The 22,550-nt window shown below is 38.9% G+C and overlaps 1 protein-coding gene across 5 annotated transcripts in view; it reads left to right on the top strand.

Moving 5' to 3' along the window:
• Nucleotides 1-276: 276 nt before the first annotated feature.
• The window catches only part of ATP6V0A1 (ATPase H+ transporting V0 subunit a1), a 60,388-nt gene continuing 38,114 nt past the window's right edge, over nt 277-22,550 (top strand). The window contains exons 1-9 of one of the 5 annotated variants that reach the window (XM_078156044.1): nt 277-415; nt 2,526-2,687; nt 9,930-10,008; nt 11,586-11,683; nt 12,438-12,566; nt 17,552-17,655; nt 18,037-18,163; nt 19,889-19,971; nt 20,996-21,089. In XM_078156044.1, the coding sequence (XP_078012170.1) occupies nt 2,571-2,687; nt 9,930-10,008; nt 11,586-11,683; nt 12,438-12,566; nt 17,552-17,655; nt 18,037-18,163; nt 19,889-19,971; nt 20,996-21,089 (831 nt within the window). In that variant the 5' untranslated portion in view covers nt 277-415; nt 2,526-2,570. The remainder of the gene's footprint in view (nt 416-2,525; nt 2,688-9,929; nt 10,009-11,585; nt 11,684-12,437; nt 12,567-17,551; nt 17,656-18,036; nt 18,164-19,888; nt 19,972-20,995; nt 21,090-22,550) is intronic. The other 4 variants (XM_020972570.2, XM_020972572.2, XM_020972571.2 and 1 more) reach the window with 4 other exon arrangements.

Consider the following 22,550-nt stretch of genomic DNA (forward strand, 5'->3'; position numbering starts at 1 on the left):
ATAACAGATAACCAGCCCTTTCAAAGCCCAACCCGACCTTTTCTTTCAAGAACCCCACAACCTCCTCCTCCTCCTCCTCCTCCTCCTCCTCCTCCTCCTCCTCCACCGAGGAAACAAAATGGTTTCAAGCCTCGAGGGGCTGCGGCAAAGGGCGGGCACGTGACCCCGCACTGCGGCAGCTTCAGCTTAGCCGCGTCCTATTGGCCAGCGGGAAGGAGCCATCCCGGCGGAGGCGAGGCGAGGGGCGGGGTCTGCTGTGGTGACGCACGCACGCCCACGCACGCACGCGGGAGGGGGGCCGGGCTGCCGAATCTGCTAGGTGATTCTGCGGTAGCTGCGGCAACGGTGGCGGCGGCTGCGGCTGTGGCTGCGGCGACTGGAGGGAAGCGGCCGCGGAGGACAGCGGTGGCTGCAGGTAAAATGGCGGTGGAAAGGCGGCCTCCGAGTGAGGCCGAGGGGGCCCCTCTTCTCGCAGCCTCGGCAGCTAGGGGGATGGGGCTGACAGGCCGTGGGGGGAGGGGTCGAGGAAGTGAAGGTTGATAACCCCTCCAACCCGCCCCAGGCCTGCGGGGTCTAGGGCTATAGCGAGAGAGCGGAAGGGGCTTGGAGACGCCGAGGGATAATGGTGGGGCGCCAGGCCCCTCGGCTTCGACTGAGGAGACCCTCCCCATCCTGCCACCCTCTCCCCACTACGTTTCCCATTCCTTTCTTTGCCTCTTTCTTTCCTTCCCCCACCCCCAACTTAAGGAAACTAAGATGGTTTCATAGGGAGAGTCGTTTTTGTTCCCAAGCAAATTAATTTCCGAACTGTATTCACACAAAAGCCCCATGTTCTCTTTCTTCCAACCCCCAAATAGCTAGGGGAAGGACCCAGAGAAACGATGCCCTGGTTGACAGGTGCATAATGGATTCCCAAAGAGACGCCTCTGTAGCCCCTCCCCCTCCCCGTCCAAGAGTCTTCTTCCAGTCTGGTTGACTCTCTGCATTGGGAAAGGGCCGATCTGAGTAACAAGTACTCCCATCTTGGATGGGGGAGGGGGAGGCTTCCGGACTCAAATTCCACAGGTAAACTCAGTCCCTTCTAGGTAGGTCCATCCTCCCTCAGGTAGGCCACAGCCAAGTGTGTTTAGAGGCAAAAAAATCCAAGACCCTTTAGAGTGTGTGGGGAGGGGAGGAGGTGCAGAGAGGAGACGAAATGACCAGCAACGAGCTATCCTTGGAGGGTTTGGGTGTTGACGTGCTGAGAAGCAAGGTATTGGACCTTGAGGTTATTAGGGAGCTTACATGGGAACAGTCAGACTAAAGTTACAGAAATGGGTGATGGAGTGACAGAGGTGAAGAACTTTCTGGAGAACTCTTGAAGAAATGTATGTCTGGGGTATTTCAGGCTGTCTCCAACATCAAAATGACAAAATACCTGGAAATATTTTTCTGAAAAGGTTTTCAGGTATGTTCTTCAAGGCTTCTCCAAGAGAATCTATCTCCCTTAAGTGCTGTTTTGCAATATAGAATGAAGAAGTAATCGTGAGATTTTAAAATATAGCATATTAGACTGAAGTACCCCACACCTTTTGGCTACGGTCATTGTTATGGGATTTAAAAAATAGCCATTTCAGGACCACTGATAGCTCCAGTTGTCTTTGATACCTCCTAATCAGAAAGCCTGCATAAAAATGAAACCTTCCTTGAACTGTAAGGTAGTTTGATAAATGGCAGAATATATTTTAGTTTGCAAAACAACTTTAGACTGCTTCATTGGGAGTGAGGGGAACTTGAACCATCTGGTCCAATAAAGATACATTTTCATTAATCAGTCTGCTCCCATTTGGGCTTTTCAAAGTGCTTCTCCCTAACCTTCAAGTTGGTCCTTTTTTGTAGTTAATGGTTTAAGCAAAAGGCCTCCTTTAAAAAAAAAAGTATACATCTGAGGGTGTGGATGATAATTTTCTTTTTTCTTAAGAGTTTATAAGATAGTACCTTTAACTTCTGCTTTAATACAACCATTGGTTTTGGAAGCATAAAGATCTCTTTTAATCAAAGTAGGCATTATTAGTAAAGTATAGGGGAAAAACTATCAATTCCTTTTGGTCAGTGGAATGAAGATGTTTTCCTGTTTTGGTTACAATCCAGTTGAAATGAGATTTAGATACTGTAACACAATTTGAGAGTGTAATATTTCTATTGGCATACTTAAAGAAGAGTTTGTAGAGGTAGTATTCAGTAGCTCTTAATTATAAGCATCCCTAAGCTAGATGCATCCCTCCAGTGTTTTCTTATATTAGTCACAAGCCTTTGCCGTTTGATCCTGATGTTGGCTACATAGGAAGTAACATTCATACAGCACAGGTTTCCATAACTGTCTCTGTTCCTTCTTCTTTTCTAGCTTTCAAGACAGGATATAAAAACAGATGTTGTAACAGACTGAGGAGGAGAAAAGGGAACAAAGCAATAATAATTGTGCTGGGCTAGTTTGTGCTCCTTGCCTTGGTAATTTACAGGACACTGTTCTCTTTTTTCTGTTTCAGGTCAACAAAACTCAGTTACTTAGTTGCTGAAACTTCCCTGCCAACATGGGGGAGCTTTTCCGCAGTGAAGAGATGACATTGGCACAGCTTTTCCTACAATCTGAAGCTGCTTATTGTTGTGTCAGTGAATTGGGGGAACTTGGGAAAGTTCAGTTCCGGGATGTAAGTACCTCTGGGCTTACTGTCTGTTTATTGAAGTCCTGTATTCACTGAATCAAATCTTAAAGCTAGACCTCAGGGATCACTTGGTCCAACCCTGTCATTTCACAGCCAGTCAACTGGCTGATTACTGTTGCATAGTGCTTATACAATGACTATAAGGTCTTTCAATCATTCAACACATTGTTATATTGAGTGCTTACTAGGTGCCAGTCACTGTGCTAAATGTTGAGATTACAAAGACAAAAAAATGAATAATCACTACTCTCAAGAAATACTGCTCCCTTCTTTTGAGGGAGATGTGTGTTTATATGCATATATGCATGCATGTACCTATATGTATATATGCAGAATAACTTATATACAGATTAAATACCAAATTAACAAAAGATAGGGAAGGAGAGCACTAGTACTTGGGATCAGGAAAGGCTTCATGAAAAATGAAATGCTTGAGCTGCATCTTGAAGGAAATGGATTCTGTGAGGCCTAGGTGAAGAGTGACTACATTTTAGGCAAGAGGGACAGCCAGGGCAAAGTTGTAGAAATGGATAATGGAGTGCCACAGATGAAGAACAGAGGAAGACCTTGACTGGACCCACCCTGGAATGTGGGAAGGAGAATCAAATATAATGAGACTGGAGAAATAGGTTGGGTTCAGGTTATGAAGGGCTTTAAATGTCAAACAGAGAGGCAAGAGCTCAGAAGAGAGACAGACTAGATATGTAGATCTTGGGCTGATCTGCTTAGGGATAATAATTAAACCCATAGGGAAGTAATGGAGTTACCAAACAAAAGGGTCCAGAACAGAAGCTAAGGGTACACCCACAGTTCGGGGACACAATATGGATGATGAGCAAAAGACTGACAAGGAGTGGTCAGATAGGAGGAAAATTGGGAGAGAGTCATGTCCTGAAGTCTCTGAGAGGAGTGAATGTCCATGTTAACAATGTCAAGTGCAGCTGTGAACTAATAGAAGAGTCACAAGCACTAGCAGTTGCAAAGAATTCTATTGCCAGCACCAATAAATGGGGGGGGGTCTGTCCTCAGTGAAGGCTGCATATAAATGACATGGAAAATAGGCTGTTTTTGTTGGCTTGCAGTTGCCTGTATCTGAAACATATTGGGCAGCCTTCCAAAACTTACCCAACTCATCAATTGCTTTTACTGTTTCATGTGGTATTAATATTGCAAGAATCTAAAGTATATCAGCACATAAGTCTTGAGTAGGAAATGGGAGCAAGTATGGTGGGAGTTTGTTAATTTCTTTCAATTGAGTGGAATTGTTTTTCTTTGGAAGAAAAAAAAGATTGTATGGGAAGTAAACAGCTGTCTACTTCTATAGCATTAAGGAATAAGATTTAGTGTTCTAGCTCATGACTTAGAATTCTAAAATTATGGCTTCCTGGCAAGAAAAGAAGTAGATATATTACTAAAACTGGGAGTAATATTTGGCAGAAGACTTACTGACTTTACCAAGAGGTTTTAAACTGAAATTTGAGAGGATGGGGGAAAAATACCCAGGTAAGACTATAAAAGTATATGCTGTGGAGGCAAAAGTCTCAGAGGTTTCCCCTAGATTTGGCAGATTAGAATTCACAAAAGAGTGAACAGCCTAGTATTAAGGTGGCATTTTGTGGTTATGGAATGAAACTGACTCATATAGGGTTGACCTTAGCTTCATTAAAACTAAGAATTAACTATTTCTGTACCCAACACAGACTCCAACAAGGTATCAAACCATAATTATTTTTCTTCTTCCATACAAGATGTTTTTTCGTTTCAATTTTGTGGCTGAGGCAACTAGTTATAGAGGACATATGATTGAGCACCTTCTATGTTAGGAGTATTGCAATAGGTTCCAGAAGAGAATATAAGAGAAATTAGATGACTCTGCCCTCAAGAGCAAGAAATCATGCCACCAAAAGTTTACAGCCTAGTGACAAAGAAAGGAAAATTCACACCTAAAATTAAGCAGGGTGAAACAGTACAGACTTAATAGCTAAGTACTGAGGCTACATTAGCATACAAAAGTTATCAAAGTGAAGTAAGGTTAATCATGATAGATTTCAAACTATGAGCAGTCTCCCATATTCTACCTGAGCCAAATAACCAATAAGTAATCTAGTAACTTTTTTTTATTCTTCATTCTTTTTGACCTGCCAACAGCATTTAATAAAATATTTCTTGACTTGTCAGTAGCATTTGAAAATTCTATTTGATTTTCACAACAAGAAGTTTTCTTTTGGGGCAGCTAGGTGGCACAGTGGATAGAGTGCCAGCCCTGAAGCCAGGAGGACCTGAGTTCAAATCTGCTCTCAGACCAAACACTTGACACTTACTAGCTGTGTGACCCTGGGCAAGTCGCTTAACCCCAATTGCCAAAAAAAAAGTTTTCTTTCCACCTGGCTGTTATTTCTCTATATCCATTGCTAACTCTTTTTTCTCCTTTCCCAAGCTAAATGAGGGCTTTTCCCAGGTTCTCTTATTTTCCTGTACATACTCTCAGTGATGTTATTGACTCCCATGGCTTCAGCTATCTCTTATTTATGGTTGACTCCCAGGTTCCATTCTTACATTTCTGTTTGATTGGCATTTCTGCTTGGATGCCCCAGTGCCATCTTACTTCACTGATACCCAGCCTATCTAAAATTAACTCATTATCTTCTTCTCAAACAAGTTTATCATCCTTACTTCCCTAATAGATGCTAACAGTGCCACCATTCTCCCAGTTACCTAGATTCAAAACTGCTGAGCCATTTTCAGCCCTACCCTCTCTGTGATTTCCATGTCTGTCATCATTCTTGGTCTTGTGGAGTTGTCTTTCATACTCTTTCCTAATCACAACTTCCTTTCCATTTTCACTATTAGCCCTCCTCTGAGTGATTATAGTAGCTTTTTAACTGCTCCAGTTAAGAGACCTCCAGTCTCTTCCCTTCCTAATTCATCCTTACTATTTCTACAGTACTACTTTGATCATGTATATAAATCTTGTGTATAAATCTTGAATGACTCCCCTTTGCTTACTAAAACAGGTCCTGGCATTCAAAATCTTTGACAATCTTAACTTCAGTCTACCTTTCTAGCCATTATTTTCAACTATACCCCTACATGTACCTTACTGTCCAAACAAATCAGATTATTTACTCTTCTCTATCTAAATCTTATTCTTTTCTTTCCCCCTCTACCAAGAACATTCTCATTCCTCTTCCCTCATCTTTTACCTGTCAAAATCCTACGTATCCTTAAAGGCCAAAATCAGCCTGCCAGTAACCTTTCACGTGAAGTCTTCCCTGATAACTATGACCAAAGGAAAAAAATCTCTTATTCTTCTACATTTAGCACTTCCTTTGTATCATTCCTTTTTTTTAAAAGAGAATTTTATTAATATCTTTTGCTTTTACATCAGATATCTCTTCTACACTCTCTTCTCCTCTGTCTCAGAGAGCCATCCTTTATCATAAAGATTAAAAAAAAAAAGAGGAAGAAGGGGAAAAAAAGTCAGGCAAAACTGATCCATGCATCAAAAAAAAATCTGAGGTCATACACAATGTTCCACATCCAAGAAATCCCTCCCATTCTGCAAAGGAGCAAGCTGAGATATCTTCTCATATCTCTTCCTGGGGCCCAAGCCTGTACTTTATACTTTCCCACGTATTTGTTTTGTAGTGGTTGTTCTTTCCATGTGTATTGTTGCAGTCATTGTGTATGTTATTTTCTAATTACTTCATTTTGCATCAGTTCATATAAGTCTTCCCATTCTTCTTTGTATTCATCATGTTTGTTGTTTCTTATAGTACAGTAACATTCCATTATGGTCATCTACCACAGTTTATTTAGTCATTCTCTAATTGACGGGCATCCACTTTGTTTTCAGTTCCTTGCTACCATGAAAAGTGCTGCTGTACATGTTTTGGTGTATGTGGAACCTTCTTTTTGTCATTGACCTCCTTGGGGTATATGACTGGCAGTGGAATATTTGGGTCAAAGGGTATGAATATTTTAATCACTTTATTTGTATAATTCTGAATTGCTTTCGGTATGGTTGTTCCAGTTTGCAGCTTTACCAGTAATGCATTAACATGCTTGTCTTTCCACAATCCCTCCATCTTTGATTATTCTTGTCTTTTGTCACTTTGACCAATTTCCTGGGTCTAAAGTAAAACCTTAGAGTTGTTTTGATTTGCATTTCTCTTATTAGTGATTTGGTATATTCTCTGTATCATTCTTATTGTGTACTTTTCCCCTTTTTATTGTAGTTATTTTTGTACAAGTCTTTTTTGTTTTTACTGTAGTAAACTCTAAGGAAGGCAGTGTTTTATTTATGTCTTCATATCTGATTATCTTACCATACACAGAGTATAGCCTGTATAATAGGTACTCAGTAAATGAAATGATATTTTTTTTAGTTCTCATTTGAATTCAGTAAGCAAATGTATTAAGTACTTACTATGTTAAAGTTACTTTGGATACAAATATGAAAAAGAAACAGTCCTTGCCTTTGAGAAGCTTACATTCTACCAGGGGACAACTTGTCAGTTTTTGCCTCTCTACAACATTTGACACTGTTGACCATGACCACATCTGGGATTCTTTCCTCCCTTGGCTATGATGTCGTATTCATAGTTTCTTCTACATCTCTAAGTACTCCTTTCTTTTCTAGTTTTTCATCTCACCCCTAACACATGGATGGTCTTCTAGGGTTCTGTCCTTAACTGTTTTTTGTGTTGGTTTTTTTTTTGTAGCACTCTTCTTTGGCTATATCATCTGCTTCCATAGCTCCAGTTACCACCCCTATGACTCCCAATTCTACAAATCCCAGACCTCCAAGTCCCATATCTTTAGCTTCCTTCAAGATGTCCAGCAAGTATCTTAAACTCAACCTGTCTAAAACTGAGCTCATCTTCCCTCCCAGAGCCTGCCCCCACCTCAGCTTCTTGAACCATTTCTACAGTGAGTTCCCAGTAACCATGTCTTGAAACTTCAAGGTCATTTTTTACTCTTCCTCTTCTATGTCCCTACCACCAATCAGTTGCCAGTCCTGTCTACGAGGTTCCAACATAACTGTCCTCACAATCTACATTATTACCCCTTTTCCTACAACCCATTTTGTAGCAAAACTAATTATCACCCTCTATTCTTAATACTCCTTTTCTTTCCCACTGATGCCTTTGTTCATGCTTGAAATTAACTCTCCACCCCACTAACCTAAGTTTTTGCCTGTTGAAATCCCTCCCTTTCTGTAAGGTGAACTTAGGTGCTGACTTTTCCATGAAACCTTCTCTGATTGTTTCCCATCCAGATTCTCCTCTCTTCTCATTACTTATAGTATACACCTATCCTCATAGATACACCTATCCTTTTCACTGACCACATTCTATTTTTTTTAGAGTTGTTTGAATACATGTCATATCTCTTCTTCATTCTTTTAGATTGTAAACTCCTTAAAGGTAGGAAGAAATATCCTTTTTTACATCTTTGTATCCCCAGTATGTAGTAATAAGGACTTACATGTTTGTTGAATTGAAATTTTCTAATACTTAAATGTCAGATGGGGGACAGCTAGGTGGTGCAGTGGATAGAGCACCGGCCCTGGATTCAGGAGGACCTGAGTTCAAATCTGGCCTCAGACACATAACACTTAATTAGCTGTGTGACCTTGGGCAAGTCACTTAACCCCATTGCCTAGTCAAAAAATTTTTTTAAAAAAGTCAGATGAAGTGACTTCTCCACTTGGAAGTTTACAGGACAATGGGCTTTTCAAGTCTGGTCTCCCACTGTTTAAAGTTTCATGCCCTGCCTAGCTGCCCTTTCCAGCACTGGCTGCACTTTTACTCACATCTCCTCTTCCCCATTGGTTGAGGTGGGGGAGTTAGAATAATCCTTGCTCCCTTTTGCCATTCCCAGGTTTTCCTACCACCATTACCCAGTAACTTTTCCTCTCCATAGCTATTGTATGTCAACCTCCAGGATGCTTCCCTTCTTTCCTCAATGAATTCAGTACCTGGCTCACAGTCTTTCTCTTCTCACCAACTTCTTCCCTCTTACTAAGAGTTTTCAACACATATACTGATATTTCCTCAAATAACTTAACTTCCCAATTCTTCAACCTACTCATTTCTTTCCACCCCACGTCAGCCACACACAAAAATGATCATGCCCTTGGTCTTGCCATCACCCACAAATGCACCACTTGCATGTTCATTAACTCTGAAATTCCCTTATATGATCACTGTCTATTGGCATGCCGCCTCTCCTTTTGCCTTCCAAAACCAAGGCCTGTTCTTTGTCCATACTATGACCTCTAATCCCTGTACCCCCCAGTTTTCTCCTGGGGCATTGCCCCTCTTTCCCCTCTTGACCCCTTGTTGAACCACTTCAATTCTATATTGTCCTCTTCTCTTTGTAAGTCCCTTGCCTCCTTCCAGTCTTAATCTCTTAAGCCTTAGTTTTGGATCACTCTCACCATCCCTCCACTACTTTCACTCCTACACACATTTAGCAGCAGTATGTAGGAGAGAGGAAAAAATCATGAAACTGCTGACAAGGTTCACTGCAAATTTGTTACATAACCTCACCTGGGATCTCACTGCTGCCAGGCAGTCCTCTGATACCTCTCTAATTAACTCACTCGCCCACTCACCACAGCAGTGCTTCCCAACCTTTTTACTCCTCCTTAAATCTCCCATGGGTACCTGCTTTCTTTCTGTTTTTTTTTTGCTAGCAAAATAAGTGAAAAGATATGAATATTTAAATGATTTTTCTGAAATAATTCCAAATCATTTTCCAGAGTAATTAGACCAGTTCACATCTCCACTAATAGTATGAGCATGTATGTCTTCCCATTGCACCTCCAACCCTGACTCCTCCTGCCTTTCATCATCTTTGCCAATTTAATAAGTGTGAAGTGAAACCTCATTTGCATTTCTCTTTATATTGATGGTTTCCTGTCACTGTTTCTGCATAAGGGAGAATGAAGGAAAGGAAAAGAAACCTAGTTTAAGTTAGTGGCCTACATTTTTATGGTCATTGTGACCTTTGAATTGGAAGATGGTAGGCTAGGTAAAACATTACATGCCATGAGGTTTTTTTTTATTTGTTTTTGGCCACATTGCTGCAGTGAGGAAAGATGATTTTTATCTTTAATTGTTATGGCTGACTCCAGTATTTCATGTTTTAGTAGAAGATTTTGATTTAACATGTGCAGTATTTGACTGTTTATTTCTCTTTTGTGTTCTTGTCTTTCAGTTAAATCCAGATGTGAATGTATTCCAACGAAAATTTGTCAATGAAGTTCGGAGATGTGAAGAAATGGATCGTAAACTCCGTATGTGTCATCTTGGCTTGTCTTAATAATTCTTTAAGTAAATTATTTTATCTTTAAAGAATAGTTTGGGGGCAGCTAGGTGGCACAATGAATAGAGCACCAGCCCTGGAGTCAGGAAGACCTGAGTTCTAATTTGGCCTCAGACACTTATTAGCAGTGTGACCCTAGGCAAGTCACTTAAACCCAATTGCCCCTCCCCCCCAAAAACCCCAGAATAGTCTGGTATAACAAAAGAAGATGTTAGCCCCTCTCCACCTCTGAAGAGAAATTCTCATCTGTTTTCTTGAGTATCATATTTAGAATATATTTGTGTTCTGTTATACATGACAAGTATATATATTCTTTAATAGATATCATGCTTCTGAGAGTATAACACTCAACTTAAATACTGCTAAGCTACTTTGTCATTGTGCAGAGGACAGTATAGAAGTCTCAGATAAGTCTAATATCTCCAGGAATTCTGTAAATCTGACTGCATATTATGCAGTCATTTAGTTGACAAAGTTAACCATGAATTTTAGGCGGTACAGTATCTTTTTAATATTAGTTTAATGTTAGGGTTTTTTTTTTAAGTGAGGCAATCGGGGTTAAGTGACTTGCCCAGGGTCACATAGCTGGTAAGTGTCATGTCTCTGAGACCGGATTTGAACTCAGGTCCTCCTGACTTCAGGGCTGGAGCTTTATCCACTGTGCCACCTAGCTGTCCCTTAATGTTAGTTTTAATATTAATGTATTGCTCTTCCTGTCTGTTACTCTGTCTGTTCATGCTCCATCCTTAAGTTTCAGTAGACTGGAAATTGAACAAACAGCTTTTATTTTGATTTTTTAATTGTTTTTTTTAACAGCCTTTTTTTTTCTTTTGGTCTGCTGTTTAAATGCATATAATTGACCAACTTAATTTTCAGATTGATTGATATTCTTTCTATAGGGATCTGTTTTACAGCCATATGTATTAAGGACTTTATTACAGTAAACATTTTTTCTCTGAATCTGATTCTCTGAACAATTTTGGTAAGCCAGACTAATCTTACGTTTAGGTGAGATTCACACAGGTCAATAATAGCTTACATTTACCACTTGATGGTTTAGAAAGTTCTTTCCTCACATCAGCCCTTAGAATTAGTTAATGCAAGTATTATTATTTTCATTTATAATGAAGAAACTGAAGTTCAGAAGCTTTGGCTTGCCCATTAGTGTCCGCGACTTGGCAATAGGTCTTCTGACACCATACTCAGTGTTCTTTTTATTCTACTTAAAAGTTTAGTCTTACTGATTCTTTTGATGGTTATGGTATTTTTGTATTTTATATGGGTTCTGTTCCACAAAAGGTAGATAGTGCATCTGAGGTAATAGGACGTGGACTGAATACCTGTTGTGGTTAAAGAGAATTGGCTGTGCTGCAGTGGAGCTTTTGTTGCAGGAGAAGAATGTGAAGAAGAAACTGATTTTCATTTCCCACTTCTGTTGAGTCAAAGCATCATTAGAAACTTCTTAAAGTCTTTTTGATTTGTGCTTAAATATTACCTGTGGCAGGCATATGCAGATGGGCCACAAATGTTCTGATTCTATCATTTTAGGGTTTGTTGAAAAGGAGATAAGGAAAGCTAATATCCCTATCATGGACACAGGTGAAAATCCAGAGGTGCCTTTCCCCCGGGACATGATTGACCTAGAGGTAAGCAGTCTTTTGGGAAGGTTAGTTAAGTTTCTTTTGGCTGTCCACAAATATTATTGGGGAAAGGAAATCTCGGTCTTTCCTTGTCTGTGTGGTATTTAAATAGTAAGCTCCTTGAGGCCAGGCCTGATGTTTAACTTGATCTGTGTGGTGTCTGATGCAGAATTCGTGTATAGCTAAATCAGTATCCATTGATTAATGGAAATAATGATGTATAAAATGCTCATTCCTGTTAAATAACTCTCACCTCCTGTGAACAAATAGCTAAAATATTATGTTAATGATTTACATGTGTAGTCTATTGAGCTTACTAAGTAGATACAGACAGTTCTTGCTTTATATAAATTCACATTATGCAAATCCAGCTCTCCAGCAGGAGCACAGTGGGAGTGGCAACAGTGCAGCCCCAGGCTGGAGGTCCTCTGCCCTGTGAGGAGGCAGGCAACCAGAGAGCTGCAGAGGGGGCAGGGTCATGTGGAGCTCCAACAGGGGATGGGAAGGTCTGTGGAAAGGTCCATTTATGTTTATTGAGAACTGCCTGTACTTGGTCTACAGGTCAAGTAAAAGGATTTTAAACATTAGTTTTCCCTTAGAGAGAATTATGTTAATTGAAATGTTAATAATTTGAGAGTAGATGCAGGACATCTTTGAAATCACAATGGAGACCGTTATTATGCAGGACTGAATCCCGTTGAACACATAGGGCAAACATACTGATTTTAGTGGTGAGTTAACATGCCCCTTTTCTTCCTAGGCAAACTTTGAAAAGATTGAAAATGAACTGAAGGAAATCAACACAAACCAGGAAGCTTTGAAGAGAAACTTCCTGGAACTGACGGAATTAAAATTTATACTTCGCAAAACTCAGCAGTTTTTTGATGAGGTCAGACTATTGTTTGTTTCTTTGAGCAGCTGATATTTTACCTGCCACAAGTGGGCCATATTTTATTCTAATGAGTATTTTCAGTTGCTGTCTTGAAAGCAGTGCCATTTTTTTACACCTCATTTTAGTTGGAAAAACCTCAAATTATGTTCCATTTTTCATGCAGTACACAGCCAACCATGTTTTTGGATTTTTTTTTTTTGCAGTTTTTCATATCAGATTGGGATGGGGATATTTAGAATAGTAGTGGGTGCTATTCCCTGAAAAATTCACATACATATTTTTAAAGGTAAGTATTCAGATAAGATTAGGTCTCAGAAAATAAGGAAAGGTTGGCTACAACATGTAGGTAAAACAGTGTAATTTTTCTTAATCCATAACTTTTTACCCTTTGCTTATCTCTTTTCCACCAAAACTTCAATTATTATATTCTGTTCTCCCTTCTCAACTTGGAAAGTTTACAGTTACTGCACTCATGTGTTGAATTTCACAAGTATTTTTCTTTAGGGTGTGTGAGAACTCAGAATATCTGGAAGTTTTGGAAAGGGTGTGTTTGTAGTTAGCATGACAACTTCAGTTGATGATTTTATGACTCCAGAATCTCCCAAAAACTTTATTATATTAACTTAGCAAGGAGGTGGGAAAAAAAAAAGTATGTTAAAAATGTAGGTAACTGGGTTACCAGGTGTCAGCTTAAGAATTGGAAAGAATTCAGAATAAGAATTTTTGAAAGTGTTCCTAGCCTCCTAATCTGCCCTTTGGGTAGTCTTCACATCCAGTATAGATAACTGTTTCTCTGGTAACCTGAAACATGGTAAATAACCTTGCCCTGCTGGTCTTCCTGACATCAGCTAAGGCAAAAATATTTCATAAACTAGTTTAGTCATCCTGTTTGTGTGTCTTACAAAAGAATTTTCCTTGAACGGTGTTTCATTTCTAGATCACCGGTGCCCCATAAGGAACTTGGCAAAGTATTTAAATTTAGAACTTTAATATCAGCAACTGTCATATTTTGAGTTCTGCTTTTCACTTCTGTCTTGGAGAGAGAAACAGGCTTTCCAGTTCTGTCTAGAGCACAGAAAGTTTGCTGTAGATGTAATACATTCCTCAGTGTAGCAGAGGGTTTTGGCTTAAGTTGGGCCTTCTTAATGTCATGGGAAAGACTCTGAAACTTAAGTGCTCTTGTTTCTGAAAGGCAGAGCCTGGTTTTATATTAATTAAGGTTTAGTTGTGATTATGCAGCTTGCTCATGGACTTGTGAACTTCTGAGGTGATGATAATGTCTCTCGCCAATCCCACAAATCATTGCATTTTTAAAAGGGTGAGGAACAGTGAGATAACCTCTCCTAATGTTTAAGTCCTTTTGCAACAGGTATGCTTAGTTCATTTAGTCTGACTTACCTAACGCCTGGCAAATAGTAAGCACTTAATACTTTATTCATTTACTTTTCCAGAGTATGGTCATTGCCTTAGCATTACTACAAAATAAAGGCAAAAACTTTGAAAGACTGCCAAAAAAAAGTCATTAAATCATTTTAATTAAGTGATTTAAGAGTCCTAAGCATTAAACATAGATCATGGGAGATAGGGAATTCTAAAGTCTTCTTAATACATTATCAAAAGTGACCCCTTTTTTTTTCTTAAACCACAAAAACAAACAAACAAAAAACTGTCCTTTGTGGGAAGTGTTATTTAGTATGTTGTCTTAGTTATGGTAAAAATTCCCCAAACACTTTCATAATCTCTCTTTGATTCTTAGTGTTTTCAGAGTAATAAAAGGCATCCTTTTGGTGAGAGCTACACTAATTGGGCAGATAGTACCTCACCTGTATTTGTCACCAACTCCATTGTGGCCCTCGACCTATAGCGGCTCAGTCAAAGCTTTCAGTAAAGTCCTTTGCCTACTGTTCTCTCACACTAATGAAAAACAAAGACCCACTAAAGAGAAGACCTTTTCTAATTCAGGGAGCATAATTTAAAGAATGCATTAGAAAAATGAGCTCTGTGGGTTCTTGAAAGGTTGATGGGCTTAGAGTGATCCTTGAGATTTCTTCCATACCTGAAAATGTAATATTTGCAAATGGGCTATAGCACTAGCAGATTGGTTTCCCAATTACTTGTGGTATAACAATATTTCACATTAATGAGCTAAAGAGAAATGGCTAAATCAGGAAATGATTATTCTGCTTTAGGTATTGGCTGCTATGGAAGAGGGAAAATGAACATATATTAAATATTCTATGGTTTATGGTGATTACAAATTTAATTTAGCCATTTCTTGTCCAGAACGTTTAAAGTAATCGGTTAATGATATATACTTTTCTCAGTCTTCTTGCTTATGAAGAAGAGTTAGAGCTGAAGAGATTTCTCTGAATCTTTTCCCATAAGCACCATAGCACATGAAAGCATAAAGAAGACTGGAAAAGTAATGGTTAATGGCATGCAGATCTCTGTCTTCCTTCTCCTCTAACTTTTCTTTCCATCTGCTTTCTTTATTTTTCTTTCCCATCCATCATCACATGGGGTGAATAAGTTAGATGATAAAATGTAATTCATTCCTTTTTCAATGTTGGTGGCAAAGGAAGCATATACTGTTGAAAATGGAAGGGATTTGAACTGAATGTGCTGCTTATATTGCGAAGTGCTGCCATCCCATCGCTGCTGGACTCTTGCCATTCTCAGGTGTATGTGCATTTTCTGGCTTTGAGGGTAGTGATAAATCAGGGGATTCAGCCTCTGAATATGAGTATGACATTAGAAATGTTGTAATTAAAGGAACCAGGTAGGCTCCAGATTAAAGATGCATGACATTGTCTTAGATGTAGATTTAAAGACCCAAAGTTAGTGGTATTGGTCAGCCAAATTTTCCACTAAACTTGGTGTTCTATTTTAACTTTTAAAAGCCAGTTTGGAGATTTGTGATTATTAAGTGAGAGGTAGTGAAAACAGTGACTAGAGCATAATCAGATTTATAGTTTGTACCAATTTAGATTCGTGATAGGTTGTTTTTATTCCTCAACCTACATAGTGTGTTGGATTAGTCCAGTTGCTGAGTGATGTTTTCTGTTTCTTCATTCATGTTCTATATTATTTTTCTTCACCAGAATGTCTTTGTATAGATTGAGATGGGTCCTCTCTGAAAGGAGTGGAGGAGGGGGGATAGTAGTGGTAGAAATAGTATGAGCAACATTCAGTTTTACTGGGTTTGACTAAGAGTTGTTGCTGAGAATCTTTTGCAAGGCAAGGTTACAATGTTGAACTTTTAAATTTAAAAAACAAGATACTTCTGCATAAATTTAAAAAAAGAAAGCGGTACCTACTAGTATTACAAGTCCCATAATTTTTTTTCCTTTTTCATTTTAACATTGATTTAAAGAAGAATTTCTGCTTTATGGCATTCATTTGATGAGAATTTAAAACGCAAAGTCCACAGATTTATCATTTCAATAAAAATGGCAAATTATATAACCATTATATTGCCCTAACTTCCCAAGTCTCAAGATGTTAATTCTGCCTACCAGTTAATTTTAACTGATGATAACTTTAGTTTCCTCATGTAGTTCTCAAAAGATTTCCTTTGCTTTTAGTCCATCTAATATTATTATCTCATGTACTCTTGATTTTTTTCCCTTTGGAATGTCAAATCCATTTACTGTGTTATAGTCATAAGATTTAAAAATTGAGGCTTCCATGCTACTTATTTAGTAAATTTGAGTGGAAATCAACAAACTTGGGATAAAGCTAATTGTAAAAGGAAAAACCAAATCTCTTAAAAAAAACAGCCCAAAATTATTCTGATTTCTTTAACTCATGTCCCCTTCTTCCTCCTCTCCTCTGCCAGCCTTTGGGTCAAACAGATTGAGTGGTTATGTGTATTGGTATTTGGTACTGCAGGCAGTCAAGACAGATATATAATTTTATTTTAAGGTCAATTTCTTTGTGATAGGAATGAAGAGCTATAGGATTGACTGTATGGAAAGAATGTCTAGATCTAGGAAGTCTTCATCTATCTTTCCATTTTGTTGTATAAATTGTAATAACAGAATTCATTTTGAGATTGATTGTACCAATCTATTAGGTGGATATTGTGGTTCCTTCTATATTACTCTTAATTTAACTTTCACATACTTGATTTGAATCAGTGGTCCTCTCTCAAGTTGTGTGCCTGAGGATGTTCAAAGCTACAAAACCTCCATGAGCATCTGAATGTATTGTGGTTTCAAAACTTGATACCTTAGTACAAGGTAGGAAACGTCATTATGAGTTTTTAGTTCTTATTTCTTTCATAGGGCAGATGTTATAACAGTAAAAGGGGATTACTGTGTTTTAGGACTGCCTTGCTGTTTTGTATTCCATATCTGTGTATGGAAGAAATATACTTTAAGAAGCATAAACACAGTATTCATTGGCTCTTCCCAAAGCTCTCCCTAACAAGTGCAGAGGACTTGATGGGTCCTGAAGCTCTTGGACTCTGTTTAGCTAACTGGTGATATTTCTTCTGTTAACGAAACAGTGTTTGAGAACAGTGCTTCTCTGTAACCCATGTTTGCCATAGGTGAAACTGTAGGCATGGGAACAGCAGGAAATACCTGTGCAGCTTGAGAGCATCCCCATATCACCCTTGAGCACTCCCCAAAAGTACCTTCTCTGTAAAGGTGTTCTCTGGTCCTTATTTGGTGGAAATAGAAAAAGAGGGAAAATGGCTTCTGCCAAATAAAATATTTATACGTCACCATCATGTGATATTTTTTCTTCTTTACTTATCTCTAAAATCATTTCCCCAAATGCCTTGTTGGGGCAGTTATGTATTACTTCTTATTTTTCCCTTTGTTCTCTTCCCTTCTTTTTTGTGTGTTATATTTATCTCTTTTTGTGTGTATCTTCTCTTTTTTTCATATTTCTTTTCGCAAACTCATCTCCTGGTTCCTCGTCCCCTGCATGCCACTAACTATTTTCATTAGATATTAATTGATTTGTGAATTCAGGCTGAATTGCATCATCAGCAGATGGCGGATCCAGACTTGTTGGAGGAGTCATCAAACCTCTTGGACCCAAGTGAGATTGGAAGAGGCACACCCTTACGGCTTGGGTAATTATCATTCTTACCTGCCTACTCTGCATTTAAGGTGTGTTCTTCCTCTTCTATCTTAGAAAACTTACATAGTAGGGAGTGTACTTGTTGCGAGAATGGTACTCCATTATGAATCTGTTGAAAATCATTCCCCCCCCAAAAAAAGAGAGAGAATCATTCCTGAATCAGTCCCTAGCCCATTTCATGTATTTGCTACATTGACAGCCCCTTCGTGGTTCCTGTAGTGGGTAAGAGCAGGAATCAGACCATGGCAGCTCTCATACCTATCTATAGCTAGTCTTCTCTTGTCCCAGCTGCTGAATCATCTAAAAGCTACTTGTCCTATAAAATGGAATTGTATCCTTAATTTGTTTGGGTTTTTTCACCCTCCTTTTGCAGCTTTGTGGCTGGTGTAATTAACCGGGAGCGCATCCCTACATTTGAGCGCATGCTATGGAGAGTGTGCCGGGGGAATGTATTCCTGCGTCAAGCTGAAATTGAAAACCCCCTGGAGGATCCTGTAACTGTAAGACAAGGAAATTGTGTCCTGTGGAGTAGTATTCTGTAAAGGGGGCCCAGAATGGTAACAGAACACTTGGACCATCTCAAAGAAGAGATCTTTATTTCTTTGTTTTCAATATGAGCTAGCAGACAGTCGATCTCCCTATAATTTCCATCACACATACAGTATTTATAAGCTTTGAGGTTTGGATATGGCAACAGAGGTGTTTTGATTGGAAATTTTCTAGTTATTTGAAACTTCAGATGTAGCTCCATACATCTTCTGTTACTGATCTGGGATCGGAAGCAATTTGCCTTTTTGTAAAATCAGCAAAATGCAAGAATTCTAATTTGGTAGTGTATTATACTCGAATTCAAATTACTTGATAATTGTGCTTCTGTTTCTACTGGGTTGATTTTTATAAGAAACTCCAAAAGAAAGCGAAGGGCACTATTATGACTCTAAACTGATAAAGTTAATGTTTAGAGCCCACATTTTTGTTCAGTTGATGAAGACTTCTTTTTTGTTTCTCACTTTGATAAATAAGTTGGTTGGGAAATTGAGTGATCTTCTTTCATGTATTTTGATGTAGTTTTCATCTTGCATTTGATGTAACAATAAGTTCAAAATACAAATCTCAGGATGGTCAGAATTGTGTGTTTCTGGTATCATAAGTGAAACAAGTTAAATGTGTAAGGAAAAAAAAATATCATTAATCAGAGATAGATGAATAGCCTAGAGTTGGCTACTACTTAAAACACCCATGACTCTGTACCTCACTGATGAAACTGTTACTTTTCTGCTCCTACTTAGTATAACATTTATTAAATCAGTGATCTTTGTTTTTCTGAAGAAGAAACGTTGAATCTAGTGAGATTTCAGGCTGTATCACTGTGCTGAAAATGACCCAGATGTTTATGCAACTTATTTTCTGTACCATGGTTATGGTTATGGTGACATAGATGGCCCACAAAGATGATTGCAGCCACACTGAAGGCAGATATTGAGTTTTGGAAACATTTCATGCTGAGTTTAAGGTCACACCTAGTATATAACTGTTCTCAGGAACATTAAGCCAAGTTTCCTCTGGCAGGGAAGAACAGTATTTTATCAACAAATACAGGAAGGGGGTCTGGATATCTGTACCAGAGCAGCTGTACAAAGAATGTACTCTCAGTGTCCCTGGAGAACTCAAAGATTTAAAACACTTCTGGGTTTTCCTCAGCGTCTGCTCACCTTATTTCCTGATTTTTCTTTAGTACTCATAATTGGAGTATAACCTAACTATTTAAGCTTTGTGCCTTATTTGTGAAGTCAAGTTTGAGTGATTTATGCTTATCCCTTTCAGCTCTTCAGTATCTCTTATCTGAGACTATTTAAACTCATGAGCAGAAATTAGCTCCTCTCCTTTTCTTTTTCGCAGTGCAGACAGGTAAAATCAATTGGTAAATGATCTGATTAGTAATTATCCTAGCCTCTGGGCTAGACTGCCCCAAGAACCTACACTCTTGCCCAATATGAAGATAAATAAAAAAGACTCAACTGAAATAAAAATGAAAGAGAATGATGTTTTTTCAGTGAAGTTGTTAAGGGTGCAAGAGATGATTAACAAACATGGTTGCTGCCCTTGTGCAATGTATGAAGGAACTAGAAAACTTACTGCTTCTTATCTACCAAAGAAACTCATTTATCTAGAAGTTTTCTATCAGCATTTAGAGCTACAAAATCTTGATTTTTTTCTGGGTTTAGGGAGACTACGTGCACAAGTCTGTATTTATCATTTTCTTCCAAGGTGATCAACTGAAAAACAGAGTCAAGAAAATTTGTGAAGGGTAAGAGAAATGTACTCACCTAGAGGAAGCTTTAAAACTTTTTTAGTGTTCGCTTGAAGATGAGTGAAATAGTAATTCTTTTGACCTGCCTGGACCTAGAGTATTCCTGTGGATAAGACTATGTAATGCCATAAGGATCTTTTAAATTGCTGTCAGTCTAACTGTTGGGTAAGTGATATAAGCTCATTTAGAAATGAACTTCAAGATCATAAGGTTCTTTTATTGAAGAAATGAAATCTTTCACCTCTAGTTCTTTATAAGTGATAAATTTATTGAAATGATAGAGTCTGTATACATGTACCAAAAAGTTATCTGTATGTATCGTTTCTTCATATTTTCTGAAATAACATTCTTGCTTCAGTCATCCAAATGACGCTTTACTTAATCATAACTTAGATTTTTGTAGTGCTTTAAAATGTATAACTTACTTTCTTCATAACAACCCTATGAAGTTAAATAAAACAAATACTATTTCAGTTTTACAAATAAGGAAATTGAGGCTAAGAAATGTTAAATGACTTGCCCAGGTTGATGCTAGTAAGTATTGGCATTGAGATTTGAACCCAGTTCTTTCTGACTCCGAGGCCAAGACTCCTTCCAATCTACCAAACTCTGTCATTTTTAAAACCATATTTTCGTTTACTTTTCTTTTTTAACCAAAAAAGAATTTTATAGCTGCAAAAGCATAATAGTGATGACAACTCAGGCAAAAATCTAGACTTTCTTCTTATAACTTTGCTACTATTAAATTCATTTTTGCTCACCAAATAAAAATAGAGACAGTGATAAATAGAGAAGGATTATGTTAGAATTGAAGAAGGCCTGCCTTAGAGTCAGAAAGACCTGGGTTTGAATCCCATGCCGTATTTATTACCTCTGTCTCTGACCCCAGACTAATTGAGCTGACTCTACCACTTGCATCTAAGCTGAGCCTTTTTTGGTTCTTTGGGTGGCTTACGTCATTTTCTCAGACGACTTGCCTTGTTTACATCGCTGTTATTCAGCTAGTTCCTGTTTATTCCAGGTTTCGAGCTTCACTCTATCCCTGCCCTGAGACACCACAGGAGAGGAAGGAAATGGCTTCTGGAGTTAACACCAGGATTGATGACCTCCAAATGGTATAACAATACAGACAGAGTTTGTAGTAGTCTATAACTATTCTCCCTCTTATAATACTAATAATTCATTGAACACCTTTGGCATTCAAAGTTCCCACAAGCAAATGTTACTGAGTGAACTGTCTGTTATGTTTATGGTTTCCCAGCTAGATAAATTTGGGAAAGGGTTTCAAGGATGGACCCCACCCCCCCAAAAAAAAATTAACCACTGTCAAAAGAGACAGCATTGTCTAGGCATCTGTGGGGTTTTGTTTGTTTTTGCCTAAAACTGTGTTCTCCAATGTGCATTAAGATGATTGGGGGGGAGAAAAGGGTCTAGGCCTCCAGCTTTGACACAGCTGGTTTCTGGCAGAGACCTCTTTATTCTGAGTGGCTGCAGTAGCAATGGCTTAGATATTAATTCCTTTCTTCCTACCTCCTTCCATCCTGCCACAGTTCATGACCATACTGGACTGTGCTAGTGACAGCATCAGGGACAGTTACAGCCCGAGTAAGAAGCCAGAGTATCCAGGTGGTAGTGAGGATTAATGCAGGCTGAGTGTGAGGTCTAGGGCAGCCAGAATGATAGTGACCAGATTAAGATGGGGACCTCTCATGTCAGGGACAGTAGGTAGCAGCTGCTGTAAGAAGTAGGGGTGATGGAGGTGGAGGTGACATAGGAGACCTGGGCCATGCAGCTCTGAGTTCTGAGGAGGCAGCTAAGCCCAGTGGTTTCTGTTTCTCTCCTTGCTTTCGGACTGTGCAGGGTTTGGTTGTGGTAGAGAGTGGTGTTCTGACCAGGCCAAGGATGGCAGCTGTGATGGCTATGAGAGTCAACAGTGGGGAAAGTAACAGTGAAGGAATAGATACCAGGGAGACCATAGCTGAGAACAAAGAGGCTCTAGCGATGTGATCAGTGGGCTAGTGGAAGGTAACAACATGCCTGGCCCTGGGGATAAAAGGACAAAAATGAAATAGGCCCTCCCATCAAGGAGTTTATAATCTGGATTAAGAGAGTCAATTTATGTTTACAAAAATATATACAAAGTACACGACAAATTTTAGAGAAAGGCACTAGCAAGTAGGAAAAAAATCAGGAAAGGCTTCATGTGGAAAATGGAGCCAATATTTCAACAAATGAAGGAAGGAAGGAAGGAAGGAAAGGAGGGAAGGAAGGAAGGAAAAATAAGTGTTAAGCCTTTACTGTGTACCAGGCACTGGGATGAACACTGGAGATACAAATACAAAAGTAAAAACAGTCCCTTCCTTCAAGGAGCTTTCACTCTGTTGGGAGGAAACATTACACATAGAGGAATGGTGGGTCAGGGAGAGGCATTTTGGTTCAGAACACTATAGAAATGTTAGTGAAGGAAAAGAGCAATTTTAGACCCAGAAATTTTTTTTACTGATAGTCATAAAAGTTTTGGGGACCACTGGCCTAGGGTTTTCAACTTCCTTCCATCACATGAATATGCTTAGTTT

Source organism: Phascolarctos cinereus, unplaced genomic scaffold, assembly GCF_003287225.1.
Source record: "Phascolarctos cinereus isolate Bilbo 61053 unplaced genomic scaffold, phaCin_HiC Scaffold_5;HRSCAF=322, whole genome shotgun sequence".
NCBI classification, from domain to species: domain Eukaryota; kingdom Metazoa; phylum Chordata; class Mammalia; order Diprotodontia; family Phascolarctidae; genus Phascolarctos; species Phascolarctos cinereus.